At 43.6% G+C, this 22,208-nt stretch overlaps 2 protein-coding genes across 2 annotated transcripts; one reads left to right on the top strand and one right to left on the bottom strand.

The window, feature by feature from the left end:
- Positions 1–1,473: 1,473 nt before the first annotated feature.
- On the bottom strand, positions 1,474–1,920 carry LOC108991630. The gene has a single exon (XM_018965961.1). The coding sequence runs from the start codon at positions 1,918–1,920 to the stop codon at positions 1,474–1,476; it is 447 nt and encodes a 148-aa protein (XP_018821506.1).
- Positions 1,921–10,484: 8,564 nt separating this feature from the next.
- LOC108991629 lies at positions 10,485–12,033 on the top strand. Its single transcript, XM_018965960.1, has 3 exons — positions 10,485–11,036; positions 11,143–11,268; positions 11,524–12,033. The coding sequence occupies exons 1-3, from the start codon at positions 10,485–10,487 to the stop codon at positions 12,031–12,033; spliced, it is 1,188 nt and encodes a 395-aa protein (XP_018821505.1).
- Positions 12,034–22,208: the final 10,175 nt, after the last annotated feature.

The following is a 22,208-nucleotide window of genomic DNA, read 5'->3' as shown; positions in this document are numbered from 1 at the left end:
TGAATTGATGTACAGTGTTAGGGGAATCAGACTAGGGGATTAAGACAATGTGAGTATGTTTTAGTTCTTTCAAAAGACACCCATTGGTGAAGAAGTTCTTTATGGCCTTTATGAGATCTTCCTTGATAACCTCCCAATAGTGCTTGTAAAAAAAGCAAGTAAAACCATCGATCCAAAAGACTTAGAAGATGGTGTTTGTCTAATGGTTGACAAAGTTTCTTCTTCAGAGGGAATTTTACAATGGATGTCATTGTCCAGATTTGAAATTTTATCAGGGAACAAGTTGTCCAGATCATCAGGGAACTCGGGATTTGAGGTTTGATAGATTTTTTTTTTAAATGATCAAAAAACATGATTTTAATGGTGGATGGATCATTAACCCACTGATTAGAGAGGTCTTTCTGGCAAGAGATATCATTCCTTCTCCTTCTCATCGTGGAAGTCATATGGAAAATTTTAGTGTTAAGGTTAGTGGTGGTGAGCCATTGCAGTCTAGACTTCTGCCTCCAAAGAATTTCCTCCCTGATTCTTCAATGAGGATGGAAGAATCAGAGGGGTCACTAGACTGGATTTGAGCTAATTGGTTATTTAGATCTTTTATCAAAGTTTGAATATGACCAAAACTCTCCCTATTCCAAACTTTTAGGGCTTTCTTGTCTGCTTGCAGTTTTTGGGAGAGAATATAAGCTGGTGAGCCTACAAAAATCCTATCCCAAGCATTTTTAACAACGGCTAGACTGGCAGGGTCCCTAGCCCAGAATTCTTCAAACTTAAAAGTTTTAGAGGCCTTTTTTGAACCAGAAGTGTCCACAAGGAATGGAGTATGGTCATAAGAGTGGATTGACAAATGTCCAAGTTGGATTTGCAATCTCTCTATCCAGCCTTTCATGAATATGACTTTTGCCAAATCTTTTATTGGACCATGTATATTTTGATCCAGAAAAACCTAACTTAGCTAAACCGTTTTGATTCATGAAAATACTAAGACCATTGGGTTGAGAAGAGGAGGCAAAAGGTCTTCCACCTATTTTTTCAGAGTGATGTAGGATTGAAATAAAATCTCCTAATCCTAGCATAGGTCCAAGAAAGGCCAATGCAATAGAACTAAGATATGTCCAAAAAGCATGCTTTTGATTAAATTGAGCAGGCAGTAAGCAAGAAGTAATAACCACCATGTCTCTTGGATTTTCACAATGGCAAAGATCCACCTTCATAGTTTCTTATTAGCTAGTGTGCATTTTTTCTTTGAGTCTATTTATAATAAGGACATTATATTAATGAAGTTTACCTTTTGAAGAAAAACAAATGTACCATTTTTTAGATGTGCATCATAAATTACTGAGAAAGTTTAGTATGGACCATAAACAACAAAACCGAGAGTGCACATTCAAGCTGAAGATAATTTAAGGTGAATATTGTAATTTTTTTTTTTTTTTTATAACAGGAATACTTTCATTAATGCAAATAGTTGGATTACATAGAGTTATCCACCCATACAGCTTCTTTTACAAAATCTGGGCATGAACCCGACCAAATGGTTACATCTTGAACATACCACGCATGCCTGGCTAGGTTGTGAGCTACTGTATTTCCCAAACGGCCAACATGTTGCACTATGCAACTTTTAAACCTTGTAGAAAATTGCCTCGTTTCCTTAATGATGTTCCCAAATAAAGACCATGGTTTTGTGTCCTCATTCATCTGATTAACCATTAGGAGAGAATCACTTTCTAGGATAAGCTTCTCAATGCCCATTGGAATGCACAATTGAAGACCACGTAGCATAGCCACCATCTCTATTTCAGCAGGATCACCAACCTCAGACTCCTTCATGCTAGCTACTAGTAACACAGTGCCTTCACTGTCTCTAAAAATCACCCCCACCCCTACCATATGCGGGTCTGCGAAGATAGCCCCCATCAACATTCAACTTTAGGACCCTTGAGGAGGTTTACTCCATCCCACTGTGCTTCACCTTAGTCTTATGTTGCCTTATTGACTCTTGATGTGCCTGAAGGAGAGACCACGCATATTCCAGGGACTGATTGGAGAATCAAGTATCCCATCATGAGTCCACAGATTCCGTCTATACCAGAAGCTTCATACCAACATCACAAAAAACTCCAAGTCTTCTGTCTTGCCTCTTGTACATATCTGATGGACCATTTCCTTGAAATTGCTTCTCCTTTCCAACACTCCCAGAGCCACCAGCCAAGGATGACTGGTCCAAGTTGTTGTCAACTGATCACAAAACACTAAGGCATGGGAGGCATCCTTCGGTTTAAGTTGGCACAACTGGCAGATATCATCCTTAAGAACCTTTCAAATTATGTCTGGTATGGAGGCTCTCCTTACAAGCTCTCCACGTAAAAACCTTGATCCTTTGAGGGACCTGCAATTTCCATATCCCCTGCCATACCACCTTGTGGCCACTGTCTAAAGAACTTGCCCCTCCTCTGAGTACATGTGCTTGTTTTCCACTGAAACTGTAAGCTGACTTTATGCTATACCTGCCATCCTATGTTTCCCCCCATATGAGCTTATCCTCATGGACCTCTACACTCAATCCCATTTTGGTAATCACAACTACAATCTGGGGAGGGAAAATTATACTGAGGCTTCGTTTGGTTCTCTAACTACTCTCAACTCATCTCAACTCATCATTACAATTTTTTTAAATCCCAACACAAAATATAATAAACAACTCAATTTTTTCAAATCTCAAAATAATAATAATATTAAAAAATAATATTCTAACAATATTTTATCATCTCAACTCAACTCAACTCAACTCACTTCAACATCCAAACACAACCTGAGTTTGAGCAGATCCCACCATTTTGTTATAGTGTCAATTAAGCTTGAGACAGTGGACTCTGAGGGGGATTGAGCTAGACCTCCTCATTGGTAACTAGATGGCCTGAAGCCCGGGATCCAGTAATCCTCCCAAATATCAATCGTAAAGCCATCCCCCACCCTCCAGATGCAACCCTCTATAAGGAGCTTTGTTGCCTCCTAGATACCGCTCCATGTATATGACAGATTCATGCCTAAAGATGCTTGGAATATATGACAACAAGGAAAATTTCTAGCCTTCTAGACACGGTGTAAGAGGGAAGATGCCTCCTGTAGGACACGCCACCCTTGTTTGGCTAGGAGGGACATGTTAAAAGTGCAAAGGTCTTTTGAATCCCATCCCTCCTTCGGCTTTCGAGGCACACAATTTGGCCCAACTAACCCAGTGAACATTCTTCTCTCCCTCCTTTTGCCCCCACCAAAACCCAGCCATAAGTTGTTCCAACTCAGAACATAAAGACACTGGTACTTTGAAGCAACTCATGGAAAATTTCAGAATCGAGAGGGCCACTACCTTGATAAGCACTTCCTTCCCGCCTTGAGACAATAATTTCTCTTTCCAGTTATGAAGTTTCATCCATACCGTGTGTTTGATATTCGAAAATGCCTCACTCCTAGCTCGACCTATCATGGGTGGGAACCCCAGATATTTGTCAAATTGGCAAGGCCTTTGGACCCCCCCACAGAAACTAAGAATTTGTTGTTGCACTACCAAACTCACATTTTTACTAAAGATCATGGCAGATTTTTTGCGATTCACCCTTTGTCCGAGGCTCGTTCATACTCCTCAAGCAGTCCTTGTATATTTTTGCATTCCTACAAGGTAGCCTTCCCAAACAACACACTATCATCCGTGAATAGAAGGTGGTTCAAACACGGGGCCCCTCTACAAATGTTTAACCTCGAGATGCTACGATTGGCAGCTGCCTTATGCAACAAAGATATGAAACTCTAGGTACACAGGAGAAAGAGGTAAGGGACCCCTTGTCACCTAGCCTCAGTCCTCTAGAAGGGGAGGAAAGACCTGTGGGAATCCCATTAATAAAGACTAAAAAGGACACCGATTGAACACACCACATAACCATTCTCACCCATTTTTCATGGAAACCCAACTTCAACATTGTCTTCTCAAGGAAAGGCCACTCAACTCTGTCGTACGTCTTGCTCATATCGAGCTTGAGTGACATGTACCTTGTTTTCCCCCTCTCTTCCGTTTCAGAAAGTGGACAACTTCATGGGCAACTAGGAAGTTGTCTGTGATGAGCCTCCCTGGCACGAAAGCACTTTGAGATTCTAAGATAAGCTGTGGTAGCACCATCTTGAGCCGATTGGCAAGAACTTTTGCCATCAATTTATAAACTATGTTACAGAGACTTATAGGGAGGTAGTCTGTAACTCTAAAAGGTTTTGCATTCTTTGGTATCAAAGTAGTATAGGTATGGTTAAGGAGACTAGGAAACATACCAGAGTTAAGAGCCTCCAAAACAGTTGAGGTCAATGTTTCGCCAATAGTCTTCCAGTAACTCTAATAGAACATGGGAGCCATTCCATTGGGACTAGGGGCCTTTGATGGGTGCATCTGATGAAGGGCCTTAAGACCTTCTTGCGCATCAAACCCCTTAATGGGGACTTGGTTCATCTCCTCACTGACTTGGTTTATCGCCAATCGCGCCGTGTTGTAGGGAGCAAGAATAGATGTTCTTAAAATAGTCCAGGATCACTTGGTCCCTCCTATCCTCAACCTGCCATCTGCCCTTCTCATCCAAGATACCCTTGATAAAATTCTTCCTCCGCCGCTGTGAAGCTTTGTGGTGGAAAAACTTTGTATTGTAATCTCCCTCCCTTAACCGCAGAGACTTGGACCTCTGCCACCACATTATCTCTTCTCGTTCTAGCCAACTTTGTAACTTAGCTCGAGCACCCTGTTGCTCCTCCATTCTGAGGTTTCTTGGGTCCTCAGCTTGCAGTAAATGGATCTGCTCTCTTGCCTGATTGATGCGAGTATGAACTTTTCCAGGTACTTCCCGATTCCAAACCGATAGTTCCCTACTGCAACGTTCAGTCCTGTCCATCACTGTGTCAATGACCTCTCCGTAGCACCCCTCCAGACGTCCTCTATAATCTGGCCACACTCCTTCGAGCCAATCTACATGACTTCAAGCTTAAATAAATGCCTCATTTTCCACTTCTAAGAGGTATTACCCTTCAAATGCAGGCAGATTGGGAGGTGATCCAAGTGTGCTGCTTGCCATGCACCACTCTCGCAAACGGAAACCTTTGGCACCACAACCAATTGGCAAGGCATCTGTCAAGTCGATTACTAATACTGGCCTGATTTTCTCTTCTGTTGCACTAGGTGAATGGTGGCCCCTCGAAGCCAAGATCCTTTAAATAACAATCATCAACTGTGGCCCTGAACGCAGCAAGTTGTCTCTCGGGCCTTTCCCTGCAGCTTTCTCATCTCTTCTCAGCAGCTCGTTAAAGTCTCTCATTACTAGCCATGGCAGAGTACCACCCAACACAGCCTATAATCTCATAAATCTCCATGTTTCCTCCCTTCTAGATGTCTCAGGATGGCTATACACCCCTGTAAAAACCACCTCCCATCCCCCTCCCCATCTGTAATGTATGCACTAATATGGTGCTTCGAATAGCTAGAGATCGTAACACATATCTCCTTCTGCCAAAACAACGCAAGTCCCCCACTTCGCCCTTCACTATCCACAGCTAAGCAACAATCAAACCCTATCCTAGATTTCATGGCCTGCATCCTACAATCTAAAATTTTCGTCTCTTGCAGAAATACAAGCATGGGACTGTCCTTCATGATCACATCACGAAGGGCTCTAACTCCCTAGGGGTTCCCAAGCCCCCAGGAGTTCCAACTTAGGGCCTTCATTGCGATTGGCCTCCATCGATTTCTCCTCTACATTTTGCTTCCTACTACCAGCCACCTTCTGGCGTTTCTGAACTAGCCATAGGCTAGCTATTAACTCACCTTTCCTATGCGTGCCCCTTTTGCGTTGATTCAAAAGATGGGCTGTTTCATGTGGGTCGCTCACTAAGAACTCCTTCGAAGTCTGCTCCTTATCACCCCTCGAAATAGTGGGCTGGGCTCCCATTTGCAAAATAAGGCAATCCACCATATTCCCTTCATAATCCAATATATGTTGGTTACTGTCCAAACCCTCATTCCCCTTTTGTGCTACAAACTCATCCCGAGGGTTTCTCTTTTCTAAAGGTACTTCTACAAAACCATGTCCCCTCTGCACGCCCTCTCTTTGACTTGCACCTCGGTATTTTTGGTACATGAAGTACCAACTTCCTTAGTCCCCAGATTGTCCTACACCATACTATCGTGACAAGGCTCAGCCTCCCTTCCTGACACCGCCATTTGAGCAGCCCCATTTCTAGCAGGAAAATTGAATTTCTGAAAGTTTCCCGCCATCACGAAATCGTTCTTGACACGCCCAATCTGAGCTACCCCCTCCCTCTCTGTCACCGAAGCAGCACCCTGGTTACCTCGGTTAAACTTTACCTGAGTATCGCGTTGCTCAAACCATCTGGGTGGATTGTCACCAGCGCGCATCCATTGCTCATAAGGAAGCTTCCCTTCCTACATATACTCCCCCCAATCCTTCCACAAGACACAATCCTTATAGCCATGACCAAGCAGACCACAGGCGTAAAAGAAGTTTAGCATACGTTCGTAGATGAAACGTACCCAATGGGTGCCAAGGTTACCCAGGTTGACCCAAGTTGACCCTCTTCCCCCTCATTAGCGGCTTAATGCTGTCTACTCTTGCTCAGATCCTTAAGTACTCCCCCCAGGCTCCTTTATCCTCCTCTGCTTCCACTCCCTCAACAACCCTAAGAGACGACCCCACCGAACTCCCCACCTTCTCATTCATGGCATGAAGGGGGAGTTAATATAGCCGCACCCAAAAGGAAGCTTCCCGAATCTCTATCTGGTTTAAGTTTAAACCCCCTTCCATTTCCTTCATCAAAACCAAGTTTTTATCAAAAGACCAAGGGTCCTCAGCCCGAATTTTCTCCCTATCCCTTAAGTCCTCGAACTCCACTACGATCAACATAGGTCCCAGACTTTTTAACGCAATACCATGTACCTGTTTCCAAACCTTCTTCATGGTTTGTTTAAAGGCCTCCTTATTGTAACATCAGTCCGTAGGAAGAGAAATAATTAAACATCTCTCCCCTTTGAGATTGCCTCAACCAGCAACTTCGCTTCAACTTGGATCTCTTCATTCTCCTTCTCAGAAAGGGAGAGCTGTTTGTCCAGATCTTCCAATCTTAACTCCGCCATCTTAAAGCGTAATTCAAGAATAACCCTTTTGCTACCCACACTAAGGTTCACCAACAGTAACTCCTCAGGGAGATACAGAAGAAAAAAATACCCACCCCATACTAGTACAGAGAGAAACAACCCTCAGAGCAAAACGAGGGGAGAGATGTTTAGTTCTCTTATTTAGGAGATGAATATTGTGAATCAAGAATATAAGAATATAATATAAATAATTATATTCTTAATACTAAGACCATTGTGACTTTTTCTCATCAGTCAAAGGGGGACCGACTTTGCAGGCAATGCACATGGTGCTACAACACTTCAATTAATTAAAAGATTCAAACCAAGTCTGGCTAATTTAACTACTAATTCAATATTAATGGTTGCTTGGGGAAAGAGAAATATCTCTTGGTTTGCTACCCAAATCTTATGGCTCTCTCTCTCTCTCTCTCTCATTAAATAAGTTGCATCTTATTTCAGTTTGATCTGCTATAGAACAAGGCTACTATCATGATACCAACTTGGAATGTATTAAACTCAAATATATCCTTTACAAGGACTATATTGCTCTCTCCCCCTTTTCAATTTTGAACTCGGTGCACTTCTTGAAAGTTTTTAGCTCTCATAAGGCATCCCAAAGAACTTGACTTCATTTCTAAAAGATTGTTAAAAACTTTTTGGCATCAATTTTTTGTTAATCATTTTTGCTGTGAGTTCTGCTCTAAATTGTAACATATCCAATATTGTTAAGAATATAACACAAATGATTAAATTTACATCTTTCCATCAACTTAAACTTTTGGGACAAATGATGATTTTACATGGTATCGGAACAGGTCCTAAGTTTGAGCCATGATTCTACACTCTATATATACCATTTAATTAAATATTCCAAGTGTTGGACAGAGTTATTGAGTGGGAGTATTAAGGATATAATATAAATAATTAAATATATCTTTTCCCAATAGTTTAAACTTTTGAGACAATGAGTGATTTCACAAATATGAAAACTGATTTGCCATTGTACTAGGGAGTTTATTTGCTTGACGTGAAAATTTCAGGCAAAGAAAAGCCTCCTTGTTTTGTAACTAGACGCTAAGCAATTACAAACCCTGGGTTTGCTTTTCAATCCACATGATAGTTTATGTTTCAAGTTACAAGCTCATTTAGCCATACTGATCTTAATTATCATCTAACACTTTTTAAATATCTTGAAGTCTCTTCACCTTGATTCCATGTAGTAGCTTAAATTAGCCAGAGCTGCATAAACTACACATTTGAAGTACATGTCACCAAGCCCTTTATCCAAACTAGTGACCATGAATAATATTATTACGAATGGGAAGAGGAGAAACAATTGATTTTGTAGACAAGAATTAGAGCAGCCTTACCTCAAAGTTTTTCAGGAAATGAAGTACAAATGAGAATGACTCTTTACAATATCTAAAGTGTGACTGCATTTCCTTCCTATATGTCCATTTTGTTGAGTAGTATATGGAAACAAATAGTGTGACAATATTCCTTGTTGACCCAAGAAATAAAGAAAATATTTGTCATTATATTTCATAACATTGTTTGAACAAAAGATTTTGATGGTACGTGAAAATTGACTTTGTACTATTTTGTGAAATTTTGATAAATATGAGCAAATTTAGAACAATGCTATAAGAGATATATCCAAGTATGGCGATAATAATTGGAGGGCCTATTTTAGTTGAGAGCCCATTCCGTGTTAAAAGCCCAATATGAAAGAAGCCCACTATAAAAGGCTCTTTGTTAACCAAGGGAAATTATAGAGTCCAAGGCCCAACAAAGTCACACATACATCACGCGGGAAGATAAAGATTTCATGAAGATACGTGATCAGTTCGGTTACTGAGTAGTGATCCACATCCGATAAACTCTACACCAAATAGGCATCACGTTGGAATCTATATATACCAGGTAACCCTCAACAGTGAGGGATCAATCACTTTTTTTAATTCTGAATTGTTCGTTACACTTACTGACTTAAGCATCGGAGCTTTCCTAGGCGTATCACGCCGAAACTTCTTACCATCACGTAGGTGATCAGTTGCAGACTGGAAGTGAGACACGTCCCGTATAGTGGCGCCGTCTATGGGATACATTTCTCTTTACATGGTTCTCACATGCCAACTGTTACTCGTTCCTTAACAAGCCAAGCGATGAATACGTTGCCGATATCCATGGAGGCACGACTAGCAGTAGCCGAAGAAAAATTGAAGCAGGTGTTGGAAGCCGTGGTGATCCTGAAGAAGGAGAACGACGATTTACGACGAAAGCATGCTGAATCTAGCAATATCGCCATACCCGCTCACAGTAAGCAAGGTGAGGGGGAGGCACCAAGCAATATGGAGTCAAACCTAGGAAGGACAGAGAAGAAAAAAATGCATGACGAGTTGAAAGAACTGGCCGGAAAGTATGAGGAGATGGCGAAGAGGATGAGGGGATCTTCCTCAGTGGAATGCTTGCTAAACCAAACAGATATGCCGTATAGCAAACGAATCATGACCATGCCCCTCCCACCGAAGTTCAAGGTACCCCAGGTAGACATGTGTGATGGGTCCAAAGATCCAGTAGACCATCTAGAGAATTTCAAGGCCCACATCACTCTCCACGGGTTTCCAGGAGAGATTCCATGCTGGGCTTTCCCTTTGACCCTAAGGGGATCAACAAGAGAATGGTTCGGGACCCTCAGGCCAAAGTCAATAGACAGTTTCGAAGAATTGGCTAAACAGTTCCTAACCCAGTTTATGCCCAGCAGGATGCGCCGGCACCTCGCCGCCTACCTGCTAACAGTCAAATAGAAAGAAGATGAAGACTTGAAGACCTACCTTACCCGCTTCAACAAAGAACGTTCGACAACAGACGACCAGGACGAGAAGATCACCCTTGCTGCCCTCCTAGGTGGGATCTGGCCACGGAGTCCCTTTATGGCAAAACTAGCAAGAAGGACTCCTTCCACCCTCAAGGAGTTCATGGACAAAGTAGATGATTTCGTTAATGTTGAGGACACTCTGCAGGCCTTGGTGGATCCTTGTAAGGCAGACAATAAGGCCGAATGGAGGAGCAGGCAGGTTGACAGAAAAATAGGCAAAAATCGACAGGAGAAGAAGCGAGAAAAGTGGCCAAACTACGATCCTAGGCTGATACATTACAATTTGAATGTGCGGGAGGACGAAAAAGACAAGGAGGAACAACGTCAGCTCAAGACAGGCATCACTACTTCAAATACCACCAGATTGCACAACTATGAAGAAGAGAAGTAACTGAGCTAGCAGGAATAGGGGAATCAGAACGAATGATTGCCAAATGTTCAAAACCCAGAAGGCGCCTAGAAACTAAACAGGAAACTAGGAGGAGTGGTAGTCCTGAGCAACGGCACCGAGCAAGTGGCCGCCAAAACGATGGGAACAGGGCGCCCCCAAAAGGCGATAGGGACAGAGCGCCCATAGGAGAAATTTGGACAATAGCAGGGGGCTTTGCAGGAGGCGGGGTATCCACATCCAGTCGGAAGGCGTACACACGAAAGGTAAGATATGAAGAAGTATATGTAGAGAACAAAGCTCCCAAGCAGCATAAGCTTGGTGGTGATCAGGAGGTAATATCCTTCGGAGAGGCAGATTGGGAAGGAGTACTATACCTGCACGACGATGTTTTGGTGATCACCCTTGTACTAACCAACTATACGACCAGACGGATACTAATCGACAACGGAAGTTCTGCCGATATACTATTTTGGGAGGCATTCATCAAAATGGGTATCGACGTCGGTAAACTGAGGCCCTCCTCGACACCATTAAAGGGTTTCTCCGAGGACACGATCCAGCCCATTGGAGCTATCACCCTTCCGGTGACCGCCGAGTACGAACAGCGACCACCATGACCGATTTATTGGTAGTGAAAGCCCTCTCTTCTTACAACGCCATATTGGGGAGACCGACACTCAATCATCTCAGGACAGTGACATCCACATACCACCTCAAGATAAAGTTCCCAACCGAAAACGGGTGGGGGAGTCGCAAGGCGAGCAAGCTTTGGCACGGGAGTGCTATGTGCAAGAATTGAGAAAGGGCCAGAGCAAGGTTTGTGTGATAGCAGGACAGAACGAGGCACCGACACTCCCTCTTCCTCCACCTTTGGCAGAGACTTTAGAAAAGGATGTGGAAGCCAGGAATGAATAGAATCATCAACATGCCGAAGTCAACGACCCATTGGAGCTCGTGACGTTACATTCAGACTGCCCTGGAACTACTACACGCATCGGAACACAAGTCCCGCCAGCGGACAGAGAAGCCCTGAAGCAGCTGTTGATCAAACATAGGGATGTCTTTGCATAGAGCCACGAGGAATTGCCTGGCATAGATAACGACATCATTGAACATTGCTTGGGCGTGGATTCCGCGAGCAAGGCAGTGCAACAGAAAAGAAGGCCGTTCAGTGTAGAGAAGTACGCCGCCATTAACAAGGAGGTAGAGAGTTTACTCGCCTCTGGTTTCATCAAGGAAGCTCATTATCCAAAATGTCTACCCAACGTGGTCTTGGTGAAAAAGGCAAATGGAAAGTGGAGAATATGCGTTGACTTCATCAATTTGAATAAAGCTTGCCCAAAAGATAGTTTCCCCTTACCATGCATCGACGTTATTGTGGATCCAATGGCAGGGCACCGCATGTTGAGCTTCATGGATGCTTACTCAGGGTACAACCAAATACGGATGCACGTGTCAAATGAGGAGAAAAATTCTTTCATAACAGATCGTGGGCTATACTGCTATCGGGTCATGCCATTTGGATTGAAGAATGCAGGGGCAACCTACCAGAGACTGGTCAACCGAATGTTTAAAGAGTAGATTGGAAAATCAATGGAGGTTTACGTGGACGACCTGTCGATAAAAAGTAAGGAGCCCGCCTAGCACCTTGATGACCTACAGATGGCGTTCGGGATTTTACGCCATTACAAGATGAGACTAAACCTTGCAAAATGTGCTTTTGGGGTCGAGTCGGGGAAGTTCTTGGGATTCATCGTGTCTGAAAGGGGAATCGAGGCTTCTCTAGAGAAGATAGAAGCCATACTTAACATGAAACCACCAAGAAACCTGAACGAAACCCAGCGGTTGGCGGGCAGAGTATCCGCCCTGGGTAGATTCATAGCCCAGTCAACAGACAAATGTCTCCCCTTTTTCTGAGTATTACGCAAGGTGTATCCCGGGAATGAAGAGTGCGATGAGGCTTTCGAGAAATTGAAACAGCACCTGGCCAGTCCACCACTCCTGAGACAGCCAGAGAAAGGCGATGTGCTATGTGACGCCCACAGATTCCGCTTGGGATCGGACGGACATCTGAAGCGTCGGGACATGCAACACAAGGTTACATGCCCCCTTTCATAACATATAAGATGCAATGTTCCTAACATGCATCTAGCATTATGCAATATGCGCAGCAGATAATTTTCTTTTTCTTTTGGCAATACTATGCACCAAACTTACAATATCCCAAATACTTAAAACATACTTCATACATAAAGACATGCTAACAACTGAGATCACAACACTAGTCCAAAATGATTGTGAACAAAAGAGTGCTGGAGATTGAACTCTACAAAATACAAGTAGTAATCTAGGGCAACTACATCTAAGTCACACCGTTGCTTAGTCAACCGTTTTCAGTTGGTCGATCTCCGGTTCTCCTTCAGATCCTGTAACAAGATCTACCATTCGGGGGAAATGGTAGTTGGGACTACCACAGTGAGATTTGATTACAAATCCCAGCAAGTTAACAAAAAACCTTCACACAGGTTAATTATGCATGCATGACAATAAATGCATGAATGCACAATCAAAATCAATAGTAAACATAACATAACTTGACATAACGTGATATAAAATAATAAGCATAATATGACTTGACATAACATGGCATGAAATAATAAGCACAACGTGACTTGACATAACGGCATGAGCTGACATAACTTGAACTGAAACTGAAACTTAGCTTGACGTGACATAAACTTGAAACTTGACATGAACATAAACTTGAATATAACATAATGTGAAACATGACTTGAACATGAAATACATGAACTTGGAATCTTGCTCAGTGGACTTAATTAATAGAGTGACCATACGAGTGCTACACGGGTCCCCTTGACCAGTGTGTCCCTGCCGATTACCGCATCACAACACATGTGTCTATACCAGCTGTGAGTGCGTTAATACGTACTCCACAATTGCTGTGGCCCCACGTATTCAACGTGTCACAATTGTTGTGTCTCACATAGTGTATGCTTCACAGTTGTTGTGGCCCCATGATTTGTTTGTGCCACACTTGCTGTGGACACACGTAAAGTAAAATGGCTCCATCGGCGTTAGTGTCTGGCGCGCTCCGGTGACCAGCTAGTTAGGCCACATTCGCAACTTGTTGACTGTACTTCGCCAACCCAGGGAATATCACACCTATTTAGACACTCCAGCGTGAACAAAAGAATTCTACTTGGATATTACCCTATCCTAGCGCTTAAGGTCGTGATTGAGATGAATAACTTAACAAGACTGTTCTCGAGATACACAAATTGTATTCAAGACGGGATGACATGAATACAAAAAGACAGAAGTTCTGACGTAGCGTAACGTGACATGAACGTAAGACGACAAACATGACATATGTCGAGACATAAATGAAACAGATAACATTCCATAATATGACATGCATGTAACAGACAAAATTTTGTAACATGGAATAACATGTAACAGACAACATTTCATAACATGGCATAACATGTTACAGTGAATATTACGTGACATGACATACATGTAACAGATGGCATATGTAATGTGACATACTTGCAACAGATAGTAACATGAGACAAAATATATTATGTAACATATAAGTATTTCGTGACAGAATAATTCGAGTAAAAGATAGACATGAGATGAAATAGCATGGCATGGCATATAAAACAACATATGATCATAAAATGTAGTTCCCTTACCCATCACACATACACAGTAACCTGATAGTAAGTTAAGAGTTAACTTATCTCGATAGTCACGTTCTACGAGAATAAGCGCGAAACACGAGGAACTGTAAGAGGGTATTCTAAAAGTTAGAAATTAATTACTAACAATTAGAAATGTGGAAAGAGACAACTTAGAGTAAAATTACCATTTTACCCTCTACATGTGAGAAAATGACCATTTTACCCCTAACTTAAGGATTTCACATCCTAACTCCAAAAATTACCAAAATTTACATTCCTCATATAAATTTTGTCATAAACTCAAATATTAACTCAGAAAAATTTAAAATCATTCACAACTATGGAAAACTCACTATGGCCGAAACCTACATAGGCCATTTCTCTTGATTTTGTTTCAATTCTTTCAAAATTCAAAACTCATGATTAAACCAAAATTTTGTAACAAAGATCTTCCTATCCTAAGTTTAAAAACACACTAAAAATTTCCATTAAGAAAAATCTATTCAGCAACACCAAACTTTTTAACAAAGAGTAAACCCTTAAATCACAAGTTTTGACCTTAATAAAAACATCTCCAAGAATTCCAAAAAAAATCAAATCTTACCTCTAACATATTTATAACATCATTCTAAGATCAACCATGCTTTAAATCATCAAAAAAAAGTCACCAAAAATCACAAAATAACACTTGGAGTTTTTGGTTTTAAACATAGTCCAAGCAGAAACTTTTCTCTCAACTACCTTTTGTAACATCACTCCATAAAATTTTCGGACCAAGATATGTCTATCAGCTTGGTCAAAAATTCCAAAACATATCATACTCTTCAGTTTCACGCCCAGAATGACCTTTCCATGATTAAAAATACTTTTTACTGATCAAATGAACATGGATTGAGCCTAATAAGATATCCACGGAAACTAGACTCAAAGACGAACAACTTATGTGAAGGAATAATCATGTGAAAATACTTAAAAAGGGTCTAAAATGGCCACGCCAAAATACACAGAAATCTGCCCGAGAGAGCACTTTTGGGTTTCTCTCTAAGAACGGGGGAAAGAAGTGATAAAATGGAGAGAAGTGTGTCTTGCACAACTTTAGACTCCTGGAGGGGGAAGTTATGGGCTTGAAAGACCCTTGATTGGAGTTGGCTATGTGACATAAAGTGGAGAATAGTGAGAGGCGTGGACTGCCTGCAGCAGCTGTGAGAGATGGAGGTTGATGGAGTGGATTTCTCCTTCACATCAAGGCACTATTGGGTGCAGCCAATGGCAGTGGATGGTCTGCCATGTGGGGGAGGAAACTTCTCCAAGAAGCTTTGCCAAGGTGGCCAATTTCGTGGGCCTTGGTGGGCCCCAACCAAGTGGGCTTCAATTTGGGGTTTAAAGGGGATTTGGTTAGGGTTTGAGATGCTATCAAGCCGAAAATCAATTTTTATTGGCCCAATCAAATTTCAAAGGTTTAAAAGGTTGGATAATGATGTCATGATAAGGATTTGATTAATTAATAGCATGTGGAAGTGATTTAATCAAGTGATTAAACACAATGCTAGAAATCGGATTAAAAAATGGTTTGGAGGCGAACTTAGGGTTTGGGGAAACCGTTTAGGGTTTTGGTTTCAATCAAGCTTTTGGGGTTTCAATTGGATTCCAACCATTTATGGTTTTGCTAGGGTTGAAACCCTCTTTGGTCTGGCACAATTTGGTTTAACAGATGAAACAAGGTTTTGCTTAGGTGGCATAATCTCACACCTTGATTTCCTTCACAAATCTATATAAAGGTTTCTCTTTGTGCCAAGTGTCTAATACCACTCACTATGTGTGGCTAAGATCTTGTCAAGTGTCCAAATAAAACTTTTCTAACCTAATTTGGACATTCCACACTGTGATTTTGAAAACACTGCACTAGGTGCACTTATCGATGTTACTATTCACTCCAAAAAAATGCATAATAAACTTAGTACTGAAAAATTCTAAATATTCATATTAACCTATAGTGAAAATCGTTTACCGAAATTCAACCCCGAAGTGCCCCTAAAAATAATTTCACAATTTCCAACAGACGTTTCGTCCGGAATTATGAAAATAGGCTATTGCGCCATAAAATCCTAAATAATCCACTGAGTCTAATGGCGTAGCCCATAACGCATTCTGACACTTCTAACTACCTCAAATACTTAAACTCATAAATCTAACACCATATTGAGAGATAACACTGATTATGACGACGGACTAAAACTTGAGCGATTGGTCGATTCGTAAAAACTTATGGAGTTTTTACGAGATTCCTAAGGTCAATAGAAATTATACCCGTGAATTTCTAGTGGGCTGTTACATGCTATGTGCATACTTAACAGTTTCCCCATATGCAATGCCTGCCGTCCTTGTGAAAGAGGAAGGGACTGCACAACATCCCGTCTACTGCATAAGTCGGGCTCTCAGAGGAGCAGAAGTAAGGTACCCTCGGATTGAGATGCTAGCTTTTGCCTTGATAACGACGTCCAGAAAACTCTGCCCATATTTTCAAGCCCACACAATAAGAGTGCTTACGGAAGCCCCGTTAGCAAAAACGTTGAGAAAACCAGACAGCACGGGAAGGTTGATAGGATGGTCGGTGGAACTGAGCGAGTTTGACCTAGAATACGTGCCAAGAAAGGCGGTTAAGGGACAAGCACTGACAGATTTTGTGGCGGAGTTCTCAGGTTTCCCCCAAGAAGACATGATAGCCCCAGTAGGAAAGCCATGGGTACTTTTCATAAATGGCTCATCCTACCGGGTGGGCGAAGGCCTGGGAATACATTTGGTGAGTCCCAACGGCCAAGAGCAGTACTGCATGGCAGCACTGGCTTTCAAAGTAACAAATAACGAAACTGAATATGAAGCGCTCGTGGCAAGACTTTCTATAGCTGCCAGGATAGGGGCAACCGAGATAGAGGCCAAGTCAGACTCGCAGAAAGTTGTAAATCAAGTTCTGGGCCTGTACGGGACAAAAGGGGAAAATTTGAAAAAATATTTAGAACGAGTCTAGGAGGCGCGCGACCTCTTCTCATATTTTAATATAACTCAGATACCAAGGGTGGAGAACAAAGTAGTGGACAGGTTGGCACGAACAGCCTCAGGAATGGAAGAGGCACCTCTCCCGTGGCAAGTTGAACGAAGAGTCATCGAGGTCCAAGCCATTGGAACAGAAGCGGGCACCCTGGGTTCCAGCATCTCAAAGTGGGCAAGCGAGGTGGTTGAGTACTTAGAAGAATGGAAGCTACCAGAAGCAAAGGAGAAGGAAAGGAGGATAAGAAGGAAGGCGGCAAGGTTCCTGCTCATCGATGGAGTCCTTTATAAAAGAGGTTTCTCCGCCCCACTACTACAATGCATTTCCACCAAGAGGTGCAGTATGTCTTGGCAGAAATACACGAAGAAATATGTGGAAACCATTCAGGTGGAAGAACTTTGGCCAGAAAGGCAGTAAGGGCAGGATACTACTGGCCCAAGGCATTGAGGGACGCTCGAGAATTCAGTAAAAAGTGCATCGAATGCCAGGCGTATGCCCTAGTTCAACACCCCTTTTCCAGAAGAGTTAACATCTATGACAGCGCCCTGGCCTTTTGCCTAATGGGGCGTGGATCTGGTTGGACCTTTCCCACCAGGAAAAGGCGGGATAAAATTCATGATTGTGGCTGTGGATTACTTCACAAAGTGGGCGGAGGCAGAATCACTGGCATCCGTAACAAGCAAGACCGTCACAAAGTTCCTGTGGAAGAATATTGTTTGCAGATTCAGGATCCTGCAGAGCATAGTGACAGACAATGGGCGTCAGTTTGACTCTGACCATTTCAGAGAATGGTGTATAGAGTTGAAGATTAAGGTGAAGTACTCCTCACCAGGCCACTCGCAAGCAAACGGGCAAGCAGAAGCAACAAACAAGGCGTTACTCTCGATCCGAAAGAAAAAGGTCACAGAGAAAAATGGGGAATGGGCGGAGGAACTGCCAAGGGTGCTTTGGGAGTATAAAACATCAGTAAAGACCCCAACGGGGGAATCCCCGTTCACATTGGCGTATAGTTGAGAGGTGGTAGCCCCTGTCAAAATAGGGCTTCCAAGCTACTGAACGAGTCACTACTCGGCCGCCCAAAACAATAAAAAGATGGAGGAGTACCTCGACTTATTAGAGGAAGAAAGGGAGATAGCGGAAGCCAGGATGTTGCAAGAAAAAGCTAAAGCCAAGCAGTACTTCAACAAAAGAGTAAGGCCCAAGACTTTTAAAGTAGGAGACCTGGTTTTGAAGAAAAGTGGAGTAACTACCCAAGGCGAAGGAAGAATGGGGCCCCGATGGGAAGGTCCTTACCTGGTGGTAGTTAACAACAGGCTTGGGTCAAACCAACTAAAAGACAGCCAGGGCAAGGAGCTTCCACATCCATGGAATGCGGAACACTTAAGGAAATTTTATCAGTAGCATTTACAGTATTTCCATTTTTGTTAATTTTGATTCTTCCATATTCACGTTATTCATTTATATCCATGATTGCGGGAACATTTGCATTATCCAGTAACTTCTCACAATTTATCGTGCTTTCTTTGATTGGTAAATCCTTAGTAAAGTTAAGCACAACCAGGGCGAGCACCCAAAAGCAAGCCTTAGCAGCTTGTGATGCCAGGTAAAAGGGCGTGGAGGACATCAGACCATGCCACCCCTAAACACCAAAAGCAAGCCTTAGCAGCTTGTGGTGCCATGTAAAAGGGCGCGGAGGTCATCAGACCACACCACCCCTAAACACCAAAAGCAAGCTTTAGCAGCTTGTGGTGCCATGTAAAAGGGCGCAGAGGTCATCAGACCACGCCACCCCTAAACACCAAAAGCAAGCCTTAGCAGCTTGTGGTGTCTTGTAAAAGGGCGCGGAGGTCATCAGACCACGCCACCCCTAAACACCAAACGCAAGCCTTAGCAGCTTGTGGTGCCATGTAAAAAGGGCGCAGAGGTCATCAGACCACGCCACCCCTAAACACCAAAAGCAAGCCTTAGCAGCTTGTGGTGCCATGTAAAAGGGCGCGAAGGTCATCAGACCACGCCACCCCTAAACACCAAAAGCAAGCCTTAGCAGCTTGTGGTGCCACGTAAAAAGGGAGCGGAGGTCATTAGACCACGCCACTCCTAAACACCAAAAGCAAGCCATAGCAGCTTGTGGTGCCACGTAACAAAGGCGAGGAGGTCTTCAGACCGTGCCACCCCTCTCAAGAACTCTGGCAGTTCACCAGACCAAGGGCAAAAGAGAAATTAACCCCAATAAAGTAGAAAGCCCAAAACCAAAGACATATAGCAAGAAATTAACAGACATACATCATTACAGGTTTTAGAACAAACCAAAGTCCATTAAACAAAATAGCAAGAGCAAAATACAAAGTTCCCAGGAAAAATAGAGGGGCCAAAAAGCTAAGGAGCATCATCGGGCGGCGGTAGCGGAGGTACGCCTATGAAAGCATCTGGCATCTCAGGCGCTCAATCTCAGCCCGACGTCAGTTGTTTTCTTCAGGAGAGAATAAGTCGGTCTGTAGCAGGATCAATCATAAAGCAGGACCTAAGCCTTAGGATGCCAACCCCGTAACCGTAAGCAAAGGCATGATCCATGGTAGCAAGGGCTTAAGCTAACTGACCACGCAGGTGCTCAATCTCAGCCTGGGCAACAGCAAGCTCATCTTTCTTCTGGCTCAGCTGACGGTCCTTGGTGATGGCAACCAAATTTGCCTTCCTAAGGTCCTCGTCTGAGTCCCTTCCTCCAAGGAGGCAGCCAGCTATTGTGATAACTTGTGACCATACTTCTGCCAACGAATTAACTCTTCGCTGGTCGAGTCCAAATCCTTGCTACTGGCGAGGAGATCAGAGTTAAGGAGGGCCAACTAAGCTTCAAAGCCTTTTTGGGCCTCAGAAAGCTGGAACCTCACCGAGTCCCTTTCAGACTGGAGGAGCTTCAGAGCAAATTCATCCCTGACTTTCACCTCTTGGGCAAGGCGTGCAACTTCAAGAAGCTGAAGGACTTCTTCCTCGCAATTCTCCAAATCGCCTTGTAGCGAATAGGAGTAACCCTCCGACTGCTCTAGTAGTATTTCGAGCTCTTTATTCTTTTCCGCTAGGGCGTTCAGCTCAACCCTGTCAACCTGCCACTTCTCGAAAGCACGCTTGGCGACATCACACAACTTCCGCCGCTCCTTGACCTCATATTCTAGGCAGGCATGGTCTACAACAATCCACGCCACCAGATCATTGAGGCCCTAAAAAAAGGGAGGGTGAAACAACCCAAGTAAGAAACTGCGTGGAAGCACAATGAGAAGAAAAAAAAGCCGCATGATACCTCAGAAAACCAGTCCTTTAAATGATTAGTCATCTGAGCGATGGCTTCAGCTTGGGCATTGGCAGAAGTAGAGGAGGCATCGCCACTGGCATCACCACTAATGATTTCCCTAGGGCTAGGAATGACCCCAGGCGAGGAAGCCTTTATGAGCATCAGGGTTGAATCTGCCACTCTTTCTGGCAAAACCCTGAGGCGTGTAGGTGGAAAAGGGGACTTAGCTTAGGCCAAGTCAGTCTCGGTTAGGCAAGTATCTTCTTGTAAAAAATTGCCCCATTCCTTTTCGAAAGGGGAGTCGGAGTCTCCCCCAAAAGATGGGACACAAAGGGGAGGAAAAGAAAGGCCTTTGCCGCTGCCGACCAAAGAAGGGGTACTTCCCCAAAAACAGTGACTGGCGGGGTCTCAAGGGAGGGTTGTTTTGCCGCCACCTCAACAAGGACGCCCTCACAAAAAGAGGGTGTAGGCCCAACGACGCCGCCTTGATCGGCAACCTTGGCGCCCAAGTTTTCACAAACATCCCCAGCTGGGGAAGAAAGGAAACCACCCGCCTTGGGTGGATGAACCCCTGCGCCCGTAACAACATTCAAGTTGAAAACGGCCACGACCTCAGCTTCCAGCTCGCCCTCCCTCACCGGCCTTCAACAATTGGAAATTCAGATATAGGGTTGGCTGCCAATGGGTGTGCTAGCCGAGGGGGCTCAACCTGGAAAGTAGTAGCCAAACCAAAGAGGGCCATGCTGGCCAAACTTTCAGCATCTCGCAATCCAGAAGAATGTGGCTGAACCTGATCGCCCCCAGAGGGTGCAGCAGTTTCCTCCAACTACAGCACAGGGAGCGCAGCAATGGTTGGCTTCATAGGCGTCTGAGTGTGGGCGCCCTCCAAGGACGCCAAAGCTTCCATAGGGAGTGACACGGGAAACACGGTTGCAGCTGGCAACGTGGGCGTTTGGGCAAGGGCACACTCCGAGGACGCCAAGGTTTTCTTTTATGGAGGCAATGAGGGAGAAGAATCTTCAGAGCGAGCTCTTTCTCTAACCTTTATCATCATTCTTCTTCTTGTTCTTACCTCTCACTTCTCTTCAATTTCTTTCTTTCCAGACCCTTTCTTTTTCTTCTCCTTCTTTCCTTGCTCGGAGTGGCCATCCTCCTTATTTTTTTTAGAGGGTTTTCGTAAAGGAGCAGGAATTATGTCTGAAATCATGAACGAACGCCCCTAAACATGGGAGCGATTGGGAGACATCAGAAAACGATCAATATAATCGGGCGTCAGCAAAAAATATGTCCAAAGATCTTCAGGGTGGGCCACAGCCCAAGAACGGACAATCTCAATTCGGGCTAGCTCCCGACGCGACAAAGGCAGCACAGTTACCCATAAACTCTTATCGTCAGGAAGAGGGCGCCAGATCGCCCTAACTGGAAAATCTCGGAGAAGAGTTTCTTGGTTGTCCAAGCTTTGGCATTAGAATACCGTGGTTCAAATCGAGCCAAAGCCTGCCCTTTATCTTTCTTGCAAAAGCTGACAACATTGCCCTTGGTGGCCGGCCTCACGATGTAGAAAGCCAAACACTCCCGGGCGGTCAAGTCTGGGTAAAAATCCCCAAGAGGCTCCAAGACCATGCAGAAAATAATGCAAGCACAAAGGTAAGCCCTCAATGCAAAAGGGTGGAGTTGAGCGAGCGCTATCACAAGTAAGTCCAAGATGTCGAGAAAGGGG

Source organism: Juglans regia, chromosome 15, assembly GCF_001411555.2.
Source record: "Juglans regia cultivar Chandler chromosome 15, Walnut 2.0, whole genome shotgun sequence".
Classification (NCBI taxonomy): Eukaryota; Viridiplantae; Streptophyta; class Magnoliopsida; order Fagales; family Juglandaceae; genus Juglans; species Juglans regia.
This window is presented reverse-complemented; position numbering and strand designations above follow the sequence as displayed.

Excerpts from the sequence above, each read along its gene's own strand:
- LOC108991630 (XM_018965961.1), bottom strand. The coding sequence starts at position 1,920 with ATGGGGGCTATCTTCGCAGACCCGCATATGGTAGGGGTGGGGGTGATT.
- LOC108991629 (XM_018965960.1), top strand. The coding sequence starts at position 10,485 with ATGATTGCCAAATGTTCAAAACCCAGAAGGCGCCTAGAAACTAAACAG. Across the intron at positions 11,037-11,142 it reads TTGGAGCTATCACCCTTCCG|GACAGTGACATCCACATACC; the intron begins GTGACCGCCGAG and ends CAATCATCTCAG. Across the intron at positions 11,269-11,523 it reads TGAGAAAGGGCCAGAGCAAG|AGCCACGAGGAATTGCCTGG; the intron begins GTTTGTGTGATA and ends GTCTTTGCATAG.